General features: G+C 41.3%; 2 protein-coding genes across 2 annotated transcripts in view; both read right to left on the bottom strand.

The window, feature by feature from the left end:
• The window catches only part of CAPN5 (calpain 5), a 193,196-nt gene that overhangs the window by 38,350 nt on the left and 138,311 nt on the right, over window positions 1-16,535 (bottom strand). The gene's annotated exons all lie outside the window — the stretch shown is intronic.
• OMP (olfactory marker protein) lies at window positions 13,066-15,978 on the bottom strand. The gene has a single exon (XM_029602170.1). The coding sequence runs from the start codon at window positions 15,886-15,888 to the stop codon at window positions 15,412-15,414; it is 477 nt and encodes a 158-aa protein (XP_029458030.1). The 5' UTR covers window positions 15,889-15,978; the 3' UTR covers window positions 13,066-15,411.

Below are 16,535 nucleotides of genomic sequence, written 5' to 3'. Positions count from 1 at the left end.
GACCTGCTCAACAGCAGTTCTAAAATGTTAGCTGGATAACTAGTGATTTATTCAGGGATATCCAGCGGCATAGCCTTGCTATTGAATATCCCTTGTAAGTCAGCTGGGATAAGTCTTATCCAGCTAAATAACTTAAATGTTCATCTTTGACTATCTATCCCCTCTCTCTCTCATGAGTTTTGTATTGTAAGAAAAGTTGTGACCAAGTCTCACACCCTCCCTCGTCCTTGGTCTCCTCCCTCGGATCTCACTCTAATGCTCACATAATCACTGCTAATTAAACCACTAGATTTTTCGGCGTTCTTGTGGGCAAGTGGCGAAGCAGCATCACTTATTCAAGAGCACCATCAACTTAACCCTCCTTTCCTAGAAATCCTCCCAATGGGCTAGAAGCCCTGAGCTTCTTTCACAACCCTGCTGCTTGGAAAGTATGTTTACAGGCTCTTTATGTCAAAGCCGTGAATATCGGATGGAATTTGAGACTGAACTAACCAGTTCTTATCTGTAAGCATCTTCTGTTCAGCAGCAACAAGAGCCAAAGCCTCCACAATGGTGTCACGGTCTATACATCTCAACCCACTCCCCTGTAGGCTCTGTACTCTTCTTTGCAATCTGATACAATTGGCATATTTACTAAGGAAGTTCACTCTACAAAAACTGAAGGGGCAGGCCCCTACTGATACTTTGCTATATCTGGTTGGGTCATCTAAAGTTTTTAAACCTGCGCTACCTGAACCCCGTTTCCAGGCTTTAGGGAGCAGGTAAAGGCTAAGCTCTCAAGCAGGAAATATTTACAACAAACCAAACTGCGGGATGTGTAGCGACAGGAAGCCCATCCTTCTTTGTTATTTCAGCATTTACACAGCGCTTTCAGCCAACAAATGACGTCCAGATACAATGGAGATCCTGCCTCAGGGACCGGAAGCAACGGAAGAAAAGCGACGAGCCCAAGCTCACGATGAGTATCGGTGGCTGAAGCTGGGTTTAAAATGCAGGCCCCTTGGCTCTCAGTCCTTTATTCTAATCACTTGGGTCACCCACTTTCCCCCTCCCTCCCCCCCATCATGCTTGGGGATTGGCAAAAGCTGCAGCAAGCAATTATACTACCTCCCATCTGGACGTCTGCCAAGCAAAACTTCACAAATCTGAGTGCCTTTTGATGCGATGGCTACAGTATGACATAATGAAGTAAAACTGCATCTCATCTCCTTATACAGAGTGGTTAATAACATATGCAGGGTGCAGTCAAAATAAATCAGTAGTGCTGAAAATTAATTAGCTAGATATAGAGAGAGATCACGTGTGTATATATATCTACAGACAGATGTATGTTCTTCTGATATATATGCCTATGCTTTTGGTAACTAATTTTGTGAAATGCTCACCCCTAATACCCAGAGAGTATTTTCTCTCAGATGCAGTAGCAACTGCTGGTTAAGTGGAATAAGTGGAATAAAACAGCGACAGCTAACACTGGATCCTGAGGCAGAGGTAAATGGAAGACTGTCAAGGTTGGTAAAATGGAAACAAAATCTAACAAAAGAAAAAAAAAAAAGTTTATTTAGGTGACAAAAATATTACTGGGCTACCTGATTATATCAGGACTATCCTCTTTCAGTACTCAAGGGTCACAACCGATCTGGTTTTCAGGAGCTCCACTATGACTATTCAGCGAATGTATCTGCATACAACAGGATTGCGAATCAAGCTTATTTGCATCTTGGACACCGTTTCCTGATTGCCACCCGTGCTGGACTGAGGCAAACATTCCATAACAATGTCTGGCATTTCTTTGTGGCCTTTTTACAATTTTAGGTTTGATGAAAATGGGAAATTTTTTAAATCCCTGCTGCATCACACACAGTTTGTTTTTTTTTTACACAGCTGGGTTGCCACAGCAAAAATATGCAAATAGTAGATCTGGTGATTTGACAACAGCTCATCTGCCTTCATAACTTGTGCATCTTGGTCAATAAACCCCATCAAATCAATACAAAAAAAAGAAGCAATACAAAATAATCTGTGGCATAACGAAAAAGTAAAAAATGCAAAAAGGACTCTCAGGTCAATGGAAAAAAGATGGAGGAAAAACAAAACAAACGATACCCTAACTAAATACAGAAAATATCTAGCTTTTTACAAACAACTTATCCTTAAGGTTAAGAAAGAATACTACAGCAATAAAATAGAAAAGTTTGCCAACAATCCAAGAACCTTATTCTTAATAGTTTATTTATTTATTTATTTAAGGCTTTTCTATACCGGCATTCATGATACAATCATATCATGCCGGTTTACAGATAACAGGGGAGTGAAAACTTTGTTCATTTAACCAGTGCAGAAGAAGCAAAAAGTTACAATATAACAAGGTCGTTGAAACTGGGGAATGAAGGAGAATAAGAATAGATGGGAATAAATATAAACTTTACAGAGGTAGATACAATAGTATCAAATCTAACCAATGACAAACAAGAATCACCACAAAATCTACCTGAATCTAAATGGAATGAAACTGCCAATTTTTTCAGTGACAAAATTACTAACTTGAGAAACAAATTTCCTAACACTACCAATGAAGAAATTAAAATGCAAAAAAGAGATGTTAACCAATGGTAGTCATTTACTGAGATATCTGAGATGGAAGTGGAATTCATGCTAAAAAACACAAATCCGGCGCCACATAAAATAGACTCTATACCAACATTTGAACTTAAGAAAACAGCTAAAACAGTCTCCCCTACATTAGCTAAGATCATAAACCTATCTCTAGAAAAAGGAACAATGCCAGATATACTGAAAGGGGCAATTATAAAACCAATCATAAAGAAAAAAAACAAAAAACAGTGATCCCCTGATCCTGAACAACTACCGCCCAGTTTCAAATCTTCCCTTAATAGCGAAACTAATAGAAGAAACAGTACAGAAACAGCTAGCTGAACACCTAGATAACATACTGTACCATCTCAACATGGATTTCAAAAGTGCTACAGCACCGAGACACTACTTCTCTCGCTAACAGATAATATTCTAAGAGGTTTTGACAGCGGTAAACATTACATTCTAATAATGCTAGACTTATCAGCAGCCTTCGACACAGTAAGCCATAAAATACTACTAAAAAGACTAGAAGAAATCGGATTACACAGCAAAACAATAAACTAGTTCAGTTCATACCTAAATAATAGGTTCTTTCAGGTTCAGATCAACAAAGTATTATCAGAAAAAAATCAATCTCAAAACAGGAGTACCGCAGGGATCAGCCTTATCTGCAACCCTCTAACATATACATGCTGCCATGCCATCTGCTAGCAGGACCAGGAATCTTACATTACCATTTATGCAGATGATATCCAACTAATTCTCCCAATCGAGGATACATTAGAGAAAACATTAAACCTAGCTAACATGTACCTAGACATTATAAAACAACTGCTGAACCAAATGGAACTTGTGATTAATATTGAAAAAACTGAATTTCTACACTTAGAACGGAAAAATATTGAAATCATCCAAACTCCAATAATCCTCAAAAACAACCAGAAAATTGAACTAGCTGAAAAGGTACGAAATCTTGGAATAATAATGGACCCAGAAATCAATCTAAAACAACACATATCACTAAAAGTAAAAGAGGGCTATGCAAAACTCATGGTACTGAGAAAATTAAAACCACTACTAACATTAGCTGATTTCAGAACAGTACTTCAGGCACTAGTTTTCTCCAGCATGGACTACTGTAGCGCCCTTTTACTAGGACTCCCGAATACAACAATAAGGCCACTTCAAATACTTCAAAACACAGCAGCTAGAATACCAACTGGAAAAAGGAGGAGGGACCATATAATCAAAACACTGACGGAACACAGAATTAAATACAAAGCCCTATGTACAATACATAAACTAATACATGATGAAAAATCAGACTGGCTAAACACAGCATTACAAGTACATGTCCCACACAGAAACCTTCGATCGGCAAATAAAGCACTCTTAACCATTCCCTCAGTAAAAACAGCGAGACTAACCAAAGTAAGAGAAAGGGCCTTATCTTTAGCAGGCCCCGCACTTTGGAACACAATGCCTCTAGAGATCAGATTGCAAAGAGATCTCAAAACCTTTAAGAAAAGTTTAAAAACATGGCTTTTTAAACAAGCATTTTATAGAGAGACTGGGGAATAGAAAACATACAGGAATAGACAGGAAAGCACCGGCGCAAAGCACTATTCCAAAAATGTGCATTACAATAGCTTAGAAACTCTACATCACAACAAACGTAAGTGTAAACACTGTGAATATGAATTTTAACCGTGAATACTACCCTAGAGGTACACCTGGGCATGATGTACTTCACTAAACAATTGTCTTTAACGATATATTGTAACTGAACCTTTTGTGGCAACTATTAAAATGCACTATAGTGCACATCCACCTACATTAACTTATGTGCCTTCATGTAAACCGTTGCGATGGTATTTAACTTAGCGACATTATAGAAAAGATTTTAAATAAATAAATAAATCATCACTATTCAAAATCCACTGCCCGAGTTTTTTTGGATTCCCATTTTTCACGTCTAGATTGTGTCACATGAAGCAATCCACATTTTAGAGAACCCCACACCATTCATGCAAAAATGCAGCTCTCTCTTGAAACTGGTGCGAAAAGGGCATAGACAGGAATTCAATGAATTTCTCGAGCTTAAGCAAATAGCATGCTAAAAACAAGACATGTTATCTTTACTATAAATAAATAAATAAAATTTGCTTGGGAAAAAATCCCTTTGGATTATATTAAAAATGTACCTGTTGATGAATTTGTAGGCACAGATTCATGTCATAAACCCTTAGGGGTGAACGGTCAAAGGAGTTATGTGCGTAAAATTAGCACACACTTGCAGAGCTTGTATTTGCGTGCATGCTATGCTTATAGCATAGAAAATGCATACATATTTTGGTTTTGCATGGCATTTTTACACACACACGCAGAAGAGATAGACTAGGGGTGTTTTGGAATGGGGCTCAAAGGAACACATGTAAGTTGTTATTTTATAAGAGATTTATGCAAGTACATTTGGCAACTTATTTGTGCAGGGCTTACTCCATGCTAATTATCTCGTGCAATTGATGCCAGACTCGTCTATTTTCTGCTCCTGGTTGGGTGGGAGGTCTGGGTGAACTGAGGGGAGTTCACGGTGAAGAGCTAGGAGGCGCTAAATGATCCGGAGAAGGACTGGGCAAATTAGTGGAGGTATCACCAAACTGTCGATTTCAATGATGTACACGTTTTAAACTATAAATGATTTTTGCATAGAAAGCCGGATTTTTTCATGCGTAAAACATAAGTGCACGTGTTTATAAAGTAGGAGGGAAAAATAGCATTCTCCAGGAAATGCAGATATTCTTACATAACCAGACGTACGTTTATTTTATAATCTGTACGCACCTGATATGTACAGCTTATAAAATACTGTAGTAGATCTCTGCACAGCCATATATGCACATATATAGGTACATTTTAAAAGCAGTGCAGCCTTTACACACACATGAGAAAAAGAGAGAACGCGAGACAATATGACACTATCTCCCACTCTAAGAGGGGCACTTCCAACTCAGGGTGAATTTTGGGGAGGGGAGGCAATGTCACAAGCATCTACAGACCCTTGCGCTCTAGGCAGACCAATGTAACACCAACCTCCTGCCCTCCCCAATCAATCTGACCAGAGAGTTGGATCAAGGGAGACCTTTAACACGGTTCCGCACAAGACTTATAAATTGTGCACCTAAATCCTAGAGTGACTGACTGGGTTAAGAACCTGGCTGAGCAGGAAGCAACATCGGGAGTGGTAAATGGAGTTCTCTCTGACAGACTGCTATAAAATATATGCAGATGATATTCAATTTGTTCTGCGTATATGTTCTATCTGGCAAGATGCCATTGATCATCTCCAGATTTGCTTTATTACTCTTAAAGATTGGCTCCATTAGAATAAGCTTTGACTCAATATGTCCAAAACTGAAATTCTTCCCATTTATAGTCCATACTCAACCTTTTCTGAAAAGTCTATTACTTTAGAAAACTCTGTTTTGTCAATGAAGAAACAAAAGTCTTGGCATAGTTTTAGATAATACTCTCTCTTTCCATCCCCAAATTAAGCAAGTTGTTAAACAAGAATTCTTTAGACTTCGTGTCGTCTCTGGTCTCAAAAAATTATTTTCTCCTGTTTTTGTACTATCATATGTTACAAGCCTTGATATTTCCTCTCATTGACTACTGCAATAGTCTTACATCTTGGCTTGCCTCACACCACACTTTGACCATTACAGTTATTGCTGAATTCCTCTGCTCAACTGGTCGCCGGTTTAAGGTTTTCTGATCACATAACCCCAATATTGATCGGTTTGCACTGGTTTCCAGTTGGCAAAAGAATAAAATATAAAATCGGCATGACAATTTTCAAGCTGATTTATGGCCAAAGTTGCCCATGGGCAAATGCTATTCTAAAGTTCTATCAACCATCAAGAGCTTTACCTTCCTCTAAGCATGGACTATTGGATGTTCCATCTCAGACTCGCACAACTACATATGACTCGAGTGTGCTCGAACTCCTTTCCAATAGAGTTCTGTCAATGTAATTATCAAGAGTGTCAGGAAATCCCTCAAAACTTTGTTTAAATTGGCTTATTTTTAAGTTTTTATTTTTTTTTTTAATTTCACCTTGTGTTTTAATTTGTTTTATTTATATTTTGTACGTTTGCATATAGTTTTTTTTAACTTTATGTATTTTTATTATGATTTATTACTATTTTATGTTCATATAATTGTATATCACTTAGGCCTATTTTAGTGTTAGGTGATTGATAGATCTCAATAAATGTAAAATGTAAATGAGGGGGTTGTTACTAACAGTGTACCTCAGGGACTGGTTCTTTACAACATTTTTGTGAGCAGAATAACGAAAGGGTTGTTGGAAAAGGTTAGTCTTTTTGTTGCTTATACCAAAATCTGTAACAGGATGGACAGCCAGGAAGGAGTGGAAAACATGAAGAGAGGTCTAGTGAAGCTCGAGGAATGGTCTAAGGTTTGGCAGCTCTGATTTAATGCTAAAAAAATGCAGAGTAAAACATTTAGGCTGCAAAAACTCAAGGGAAAAGTACAGTATTGGAGGTGAAATTCTTCTAAGCACAAAGGATGATTGTTATCTGGGGCAATTGTATCTGATGATGTTAAGGTGTTCAAACAGGTGGATAGTGTGCCGGTAAAAGCCAGAAAGATGCTTGGCTGCATAGGGAGAGGAATGGTCAGCGGAAAAAGGGAGGCATCTCAACAGAGAGGATATCCATGTGCCTATAATTAAAGACTTATCCACTTTACACCAAGTTTTATCATGACAGTGTGGTCTTGCGTTCGCACTCTACGTTTCTGCCTAAGGTGGTGACTCACTTCCATCTTAACCAGTCCATCATCCTTCCAACATTCTTCTCCAGGCCCCATTTGTACCAAGGCGAACGAGTCTTGCACAGTTCAGACTACAAGCGAGCCTTAGCCTTCTATCTGGAGCGGACAGAAGCCTATAGACAGTCCACCCAACTTTTTATTTATTTTGATAGGAATAGATTGGATGCTGCTGTTACCAAACAGACACTATCCAATTGGCTAACAGACGGCATCTTCTTTTGTTATACCTAGATGGAACTGCATCATGGGGTCATGTCAAGGCTCATTCTGTCACAGCCATGGCAGCATTGGTGGCCCACTTGTGGGCAGCTCCCATGGAGGAGATCTGCAAGGCTGCGATGTGGAATTCTCTCCACACATTCATATTGCACTATTGTCTGGTTAGGGATGGCCAACGCAACAGTTGGTTTGGCCAGTCTATCCTTTGGAACCTGTTTGAGGTGTAGAACCTAACTCTCCCAGCCTAGGGATCATTGTTTGGGTTCAGGCTGTCTCCCCCCACTGTTACCAACAGCACCAATGTTGTTGTGGCATTTGGCATTTTACTCAAATTGGCATTTGGCATTTGGCAATTTACTCAAATAAATGCTTTTTAAAATCAGGCCCTAAGCCAGGAAATATTTCTTCTCGGAAAGGGTGGCTGATGCCTGGAATACCCTTCCGGAAGAGGAAGTGAAGACAAAAAAAGTCAAAGAATTCAAGAGAGCATAGGATAAAGCCTGTGGATCCATAAAGACTAGAGGCTGGAAATGAAGAAAAGGGCGCATGGTCTGGCAGTTATTACCCTTAAACAACAAGCCTTGATATTTTTGATGCAACTCCAACATTGCTCTTCACTTTAACGACAGAGGGGAAAAGTGGAATTGGATTCAAACAACCACCAATGAGGGCCCTGACTTTTATGGGCTGGGGAACTGATAAGCAAGGGGTAACCTGCACGGAGCGGCAGTTATTCCCCTTAACAGAAGGCAGGGGATTTCTACCTTTAACCAATAAGCCTTGATGCTTTTGACACAACTGCAACATCGCTCTTTTCTTTAACAGCAAGGGATGGGCCGGGAAAGAGGAACTGGATTTGGACAACCATCCACATGGGCCCTGACTTTCATGGTCTGGGGTACTGATACGCAGACAGAAGGGGAAAAAGCACAGGACTGCTTCTATGACCAAGTCCATAAGCAAAGCATGTCTGAATTTTCAAGAAGGCTCCTCACCCCAGTAAAAATGTTGCTAGCAATACATTTTTATGGGTTATCATAAGGCTTGGGGATAAGTGCACGGAGGGGCAGTTGTTACCCTTAAGAGAAACATGGGGGTAACCTGCATAGCACAGCACACACTACCATAAAAAGCTTGCTGTTCAGATTGAATGGACCATTTGGTCCTTTTCTACTGTCATTACTATGTAAGGCCCTCAATTTGCTGTGGCTGCCCACTGCATCAACCGCAATTCTCTGCCTCTCTGGGATAAAACTGGGCCACCGTTCTGGGATGACTTCGCATACAGCATCCATTTTCTACCATGGCAAATTGGTTTTGGGTGCAGGATGTGCACCAAAATTCCTGGGACGTGAAATTTTAAGGACCTGAACTTGTATAACCTAGAGGAGAGAAGAGGGGAAATATGATCGCTGTATTCAAACATTTCAAAGGCCTAAGTTATTAGGGTATAAACAATGCACATGCAGCAGACGTATTTCAGAGGACTGGAAGTTTCAGAACATGAAGTCATGCTTTGAGGTTCAACGGAAGATGACTCATAAGTAGCATTAGAAAATATTTCTTCACAAAAAAGGATGATGGATGCATGGAATGGCCTGCCAGAAGTGGTGGAAACAAAAATACTGTTACTAACCAAATTCAAGAATCCCCAAGATAAGCAGAGGATCCTTAGTTATGAAGAGGAAGACTGAGGCCAACTGGGAGAGTCCATGACGATGCAACAGGAATTAAATTGGGAAGACCAGATGGGCCTTACATCCTTATCTGTTGTTATCTTCTGCTTTTCTATATCATAAGCACTCCTATGAGAACCTTTGACTGTACGCATGGGCAACAGAGAAACTAGTACAGTGTGACAGATGCAGGATTACAGTTTCAAGTTGTTTAAGGATGGGCTCAGAAGCACTTTATTCAGCTCCAAATGGAAACTGTGGCTTTTGAGTGTCGTGAAAATGTTTATCGTGTTTAACAAAAAAAAAAAAAAAAAGTTAATGCACACATACATCATCCTAAGCCTTAATAATGTGCATCGTGCATCACAATCACCAAGGATAGATAACTGAAAGGTGCAGCGATCATGCAAAGCCTAATTTGGTTCTGTCTACAGTGGGACATTTGGTAGACTAGAATTTAGTGCTCATGGAGTCATTCATGTCACTAACACAAACTCTCTCGCATGCACTGGAACCCACTGGTCTGTATCAGCTATGATGTCATAGATGATAACACGTGACATGAGCCAATCAGCCAGTATTTTACATGATGTATTTTTTGACACTGTTTCAAACATGGCTGTCCAAGGTCAGCTGGACGGTCCAGTTGCAGTGTTGCCATGGAGACCCAGATTTTCTGGACCCAACTACAGATGCAACAGAAGGAAGGGAGGTAGACCTAGCTGTTGCACAATACCACCTCCAGTCAGACTACAGGGTGCATGTGTGTCAACTTCTGGAGATGTTTGGTCTATATCTCTCAGTCAAGGGGCTACTACTGCTGCTGCTGCAATGGCGGTGCTAGAAAGGAAGTGGAAGTGGGGATGTGGTTAAAAATATGGAAAACCCTGGGTCTATGAATTAAGGCCCATGGCACCTCACTTCCTACCATAAGCAATAGTGAGCAGCGTTGGATTAGGTTCTGAACATGCTGAGGTAGGAAGGCAGCTGAAAAAATAAAGACATGGATATACAACCAGAGTTTCTCCCAATGGTATAGCTGGTACTGCAGAGGATCTCCTGAATGAATGAAATTATGACTTAGTTTTACACTGATACAAACCGGGTATAACTACCTGCTATCTAGGCAGAGCTTTATTTATTTATATTCCGCCTTTCAGCACTTCAAAGCGGATTAAATTTAGGTACTGGAGGTATTTCCCTATCCCTAGAGAGTTTACAATCTATTACAATGATTTACTAAGCTGCGATAAGGCCATCACACACATTAAATGCTGTTCATCACGCAATACTGCAATATTGTTGCACTAATCACACAATCATGGGATATTCATGAAGTTTTCCTCCCCCTATGAAAATTAGCTGCTTTGCATGCATAAAATTACCCAATGCTGGTTGCTGGAATATCCAACCTTCAGACCTTATTTCTACAGGCTGCTTTGCAAGCTGTTCGGGGCACCATTGCACGGAAATGGAGGGCGGCTTTGCCTCCAACTTTCAACAGCGTTTTACAGAGACTACATTGGATATAGTATATGGAACGGTTGACCGCTGTTAAGAAGGATAAACTTGGTCGCTTTGAGGAAACTGGCACGGGTGCTCCTCACGTGAGCCTGGTTCCCTATGATCATTACGGATTGATTTTGGCTGGCGTTGAAGCTGATCTGTGACTTTCTGCTGGACTCAAGACTCTTGATTATGGATTCTCTACTGGAGAACGGTGGAGGGGGGATGGGTTGGGGGTGGGAGTAAGGGCTAAATGGGAAAATGCCTCCATGTGGAGTTGTATAAATCTAGGATTTGCAATTTATGATTTATATTTTTGGTTTATTGTCAAGCTACCTCAGATTTCTTGTTGTATGTTTTACTTTCCTGCACACATGAATAAAACTGTTATTAACAAAAAAAAAATTACCCAATGCATGGGCAATTCTATGGTAATAAAATAACGCTGATTACTTTGAAAAAATTCAGGCACATTATTTTATTGCCTTTCTGGGAGGTGTAGTTATTTGTCCCCAGGAGGCCGGTTAAAGGTATAGGTCTCTGTGCAAAGGTGATTCTTTGTATTTGTTAAAAAAATTTAATAAAGTTAAAAAAAAAAAAAAGTATAGCCTTCTAAAAAAAAAAAAAAAAATAAAAAAAATAAAAAGACTATATCCCGCTGCTGCGGAATCCCCCCAGGTGTCTTGTTAGAACCCCCACACACCCCTGTGTTGCGGATCGAGGAAGCCCCAACCCCCAAAAATAAACAAGAGAGAGAAAAATAAAGTTACACTGTAATGCCCTATCCAAACCCCTTCCCTTTTTCTTGTAATACCCTCTGCCCCCAGCAAAGCCCCACCCCAGTGCCCCCACAACTTGCCCTCCCCTCTGACCCCTACGTCCAAAAACAATCCCTGGTGGTCTAGGGTAGGCACCATCCCCCTCCTCCACCTTTACCATAAAAAAGTTACCTGGTGGTCTAAGCTCCCCGGGCTCCCACACCCTATCTGTTAAATGAGCCTCCCCCTGAGCTCTGTGTCTGGTTGATGCCATTTTTCAAAATGGTGCCAACCGGCCTTTGTCCCTATAATGTGGTAAGGGCTTTTGCTGCCTGCTGCCATGTGGTAGATTTAAAGGCCAATTGGCACCATTTTGAAAAAATGGCGTTGATCAGGCCCAGAGCTAAGAGGTTTTCCAGGTCCCCACTAGCTCATTAACATGATTTGAAACAGGTAGAGGGGGATCCGGAGGTGGGCAGGGGGTGGTGCGATGACATTTCGCAGCACTATTTTTTTTTAAATTTTTTTACCACAGGTTCCTCCTGCGATACAAAATTGTGCCGCAATATTTTGTCAGGGAGGGACAGAATATCACGAGACCTCCCTCCCCCAACACGATAAAATCTCACTGTATAGTAAATGTATCTAATGCAATACAGGGTGAAGTGACTTGCCCAAAGTCACAAGGAACAGTAGTGGGATTTGAACCTTGGTCTCCCTGGTTCACAACGGCCTAATCACTATTAATCCTCTACTCCAATTCACCTCCAGTGAATGGTAATTCTGGGATCCTTTACAGCTGATTTTCCCCCATTCGCTATATGTCCTCTTCCCTGCCTGTCAGCCTGTGGAGAAAAGATGACCCCTGATCTGTAAACCCCATCCCCTTGAACACTCCCACTACCATAACAGACCAGTGTCAACTATTTCATTTCATTCTGGAAATTGGCTTTTAGACACAACCAACGTCGTCATCTGTATGGGAGTCTCCCGTAAGAGATGAACGTGTAGTGGTTCAAGATGGCAGGACTTTAACCGCCCAAAGGCCTACAGAGTCAGAAATCTATTCTGAGAGACCAGCGCAAACATATTCCTTTAGCTGGCCCGGCCTATGCAATATCTAGAATGTAAGGCATGAGACTCTGTTTTCTTTTGCCATGGGCTGTAACAGACTGTATTAAAAATAAAAACTGGGAACTACTGCTACTCCCTTGGAAACAGATGAGGTACACCACAGTCTGGGGAGACTCAGTCCCTCCCTCTCTTTCCCCCAACACAGCTCCAAACAAGACATGTGCTTTGCATTTGTTCTTAACAATAAGACTTACAAGTTGCAAGAGGCAAATGCCAAAAATGGAGAGTAAACAGGAAGCCAAGATCATAAAACAGCACTGTATTTCACAACATAATTTATTTTAAAGCACAAACATAAGCTGGATAACAGTGTCCTGTGAGATAAATGCACATAACACAACAGCGCTTTGTACACAATTTTCACAATGGAAAATAACAGTAAAAACACTTACATTTTCCCCCAGACACTAAATCATACAGAATGCTTGCAACATATATATACTTAACACGTTTATAAATCGATGGATGGTGGCTAAATCTCTCCGCATTAACATGATTTAACCCCTTTGGTTAGATTCCATAGTAGCTTTAAATACAAAATAAAGATCCGGGACGATTTAAATGCTCGACAAAAAGCAAGTCAGCTGAAGACTTCACCACACAGTGCGAGTAGAATCTCCTTTGCCGTCACATTCTTCCATAATTCCTTGTCTTTGGTAACCAGAGCCTTTCCAGGCTGTGAGATCTTTGACCCGTACACCGTAGCAAAATGAAAAACAGAACCAGGCGGGAGGTTGTTTTTTTTTAGGCCACATAGATCCTATCCTTCTGATGTTGGCAACAAACCCCAGTCAGCATGCCATGAAAAACCAAACACCATACCTGGATCATTGTGCTGCAGACGCATAGATCTTTATTCCAAAGGAAATAAATGGATGCGTCTCAACGCGGAGCACGTGCTCAGGTTCGACAGATAACTTGCTCCCGACTCACTTTATAGAAAGGGACCTTTGCTCTGTAATTAACTTAACCTTGCATACAATGATAAAATGCAATTTATAGAAGAACAAATGACATATATATATTTTTTTTCCATATAAACAGCCATTTCTTAAATGCAATAGCACATCAGCAGGATATGTGTGGTTGGGGTTGAACATTTCATACATACCACTCCTTGGCTAGTATAACCAAATGGATTTAACTCTCTATTTGCCCAGATGCACACATGCCTCGCCAATGCAGTACTGTGCACATAATGGGATATTTACCATCTTGGCTGCTTTCCATTCTTCTCTATATTTTGCTTTTCTTAAATCATTCTCTTTCAAAAGAAGCTTTCATAATTTCTACATAAAAGAATATCTTTTTTCTTTACATAATGGAGCCATTCTGCAAAAATCATCATCTGTAGTATCTCTCTCTATATATATTATCTTGTATAAAACAGACAGAACAGCAGACACCACCTTTCTCCTCCATGCAACGGACATTACAGCTTCGGCATGATTAACTCTTATTAAAGCAGCCCGCTGCTCCTGCCTGCTTTACCCAGGAGCGCTGCCGAACACGTTATAGTCAAGACAGGCTCAAATGCATGAACTCCCCCCGGCAGCATCACCTTACACTGCCTGCGTGATCATTCAGCTTCTAATGCACGGAAGGAAAATGCAAACGTTTCCCCCTACTGTACTCGCCCTCTGATTATGCACGCGTGCGTTAGCTGGGGAGGGTCTTTGGGCTGCCAAAGAAAACATACATTTTTAATGCTGGAAGAGCTCGAGCGTGTAACTTTCGCGTTTGTTTGCATAAAGTTACTGGACTGTTGACTAGAGATGTGAATCGGAACTGAAATCGGATCCGATTCTGGTTCCGATTCACATCTCTACTGTTGACCTGCGCTTGAGAGACACTTCTGGCTGGTTTAATCTGTTTTTTAGTCCCTTCTTTTTCTAGAGTGCATGGTTTTCTTTTCTGGTTTTTGATTTGATTTTTATTTTACACATCTCATCTAAGGAACAGCACACAGTTAGCAAGGGCCATCGCTCAGCAAGCAAAGATCTTGTGTTGCCTTTTACTTTCATCTCTAACACAGTTATTTGGAATGGACAAATGGGAATGGTCTTTAGGACACCACCACAATCACCTAAGATTGTCCAAAGCACTGTAATGTACAGCGATTACATTTCTAACAAGCACTTTTCTTGGGAGAAAGTCCTAAAATCATGGGAGCAATTTTCAAAGAAAAACTTAGATGTGGGCACAAGGGTACAAAAAGTTCCCCCAGACTCATCCTTTTTCTGTGGATGGAGAATAGGTCAAAAAAAATATGCATCCAATTTTGAAAATGCCATTCTGCCCGAGTACTTTGCTCCCCATCCCTGACCAAAACAAGCCCGAGGGACACCCCTTTCAATGTGGCTAACAGTACGGATGTTGTGAACCCCGTGTACACTTTTTAGTCATGCTGAGGGGTAATTTCCGGGCAGGGCAATTTAGCTACACGAATGGTTTTGAGAATTGTCCTTGGAATGCAGTCACTTAAACCTAAAAAGAAGAAGAAAAAAAAAAAAAAAAAAAGATACTACATAAGCATCTTACCCCAGTTTCCTAAGGGCTCCTAAAAGATTTTTGTGGCACTATTCTTTGCTATGACAGCACACAATGCAAGAACATAACAGTCCTGAAAAAATCCGTTCAAATGCTGTGAAGGAGAACAGAGATCAAACTTTGAAGCCAATGGAACACCGGATGCTGGCCGGATCGGCGCCTTCCGAGAAGGTCAGCATGAAGTACATCACCTTTCGGATTTTCGCCAGCTCGCTTATCCTCTCCCCGAACTCCTGGGCGTCTGCCTCGTTGCAATCCACCTCCTCCTGGCCCGCCTTCTTCCAGAATATTCCGTACGGCTCCAGCAGCTGCCGGTTCATGAGGTTGGTGAGGTCGGGTGTCCAGTGCTGGGAGGTGCCCGTCACGGTCACTTTGCCGGGCTTCTTCAGCTGCACCTTCCACCACAAGAAGCTGAGCTTTTGCTGAGTGAAATCCAGACGGTAGATGTACTCGTTGGGCCGCAGCAGCTTCTCGCCGTCTTGCGGCTTCTCCTTCTTCTGCTGGAGGCTCTGCACCCGCAGCCGCATGCACTTGGTGAGCTGCGTGTCCTCCACGAAGGCGAGCTCCAACAGCGAGGGATCGGCTGCCATGCCTGCTGCCCGTTTTCTCCTTACCTCTCAGGCTTCTTCGGCGAACATGAAGTTTTCCACACAGGGCAGGCCACCGGAGCAAAGCAAAATCCTCACGCCAAGCCTTCTCCCCATCCTCACACTGAGTGGTGCTAAGCAACCCTGGTCACTGACGCAAGGTGGGTGGGGAGGGGTGTGTGGAGAAGTTTCCTCTGGGTGCCCTCTCTAATTTACAGATTAAGATCAGATATGAGGCACTGTATAATAATCTACAGGGAGGAGATCTGTGATGTCAATCGCCTTGGCAACCACTTCCAGCAGAACCAAGAGCAGAGCTGCTTGTATCTAAATGAGGGCTTTTACAACAGGGCCGCGGATATCATGGAGCAGGTTGTGATTAAACACTGGCGCTGCTGCCAGGTGTTATCTACAGCTCTTAAAATTTTAGAAAAAAAAGAAATACAAAGATAAAGCTACTTCAGTACAGCACAGTATTAGCTGCAGAAACGAGAATCTGGTCCAGAACAGCCTTCAGTGTGATCGTCACATGTATAAATTATCACTCTGATAAAATTGCTTGAATCTTGAAAGTCCCCAAGACTTTCTCTCTCTCCATAACGAGGCCACCCGTCACCTCACCAAGCAAACCGCTTTTGTCATGTGCCCTC

The sequence above is a fragment of the Rhinatrema bivittatum genome, chromosome 5, assembly GCF_901001135.1.
Source record: "Rhinatrema bivittatum chromosome 5, aRhiBiv1.1, whole genome shotgun sequence".
NCBI classification, from domain to species: domain Eukaryota; kingdom Metazoa; phylum Chordata; class Amphibia; order Gymnophiona; family Rhinatrematidae; genus Rhinatrema; species Rhinatrema bivittatum.
This window is presented reverse-complemented; position numbering and strand designations above follow the sequence as displayed.

Bases quoted from the DNA above. Each gene is read 5' to 3' on its own strand.
- OMP (XM_029602170.1), bottom strand. From the start codon at position 15,888: ATGGCAGCCGATCCCTCGCTGTTGGAGCTCGCCTTCGTGGAGGACACG.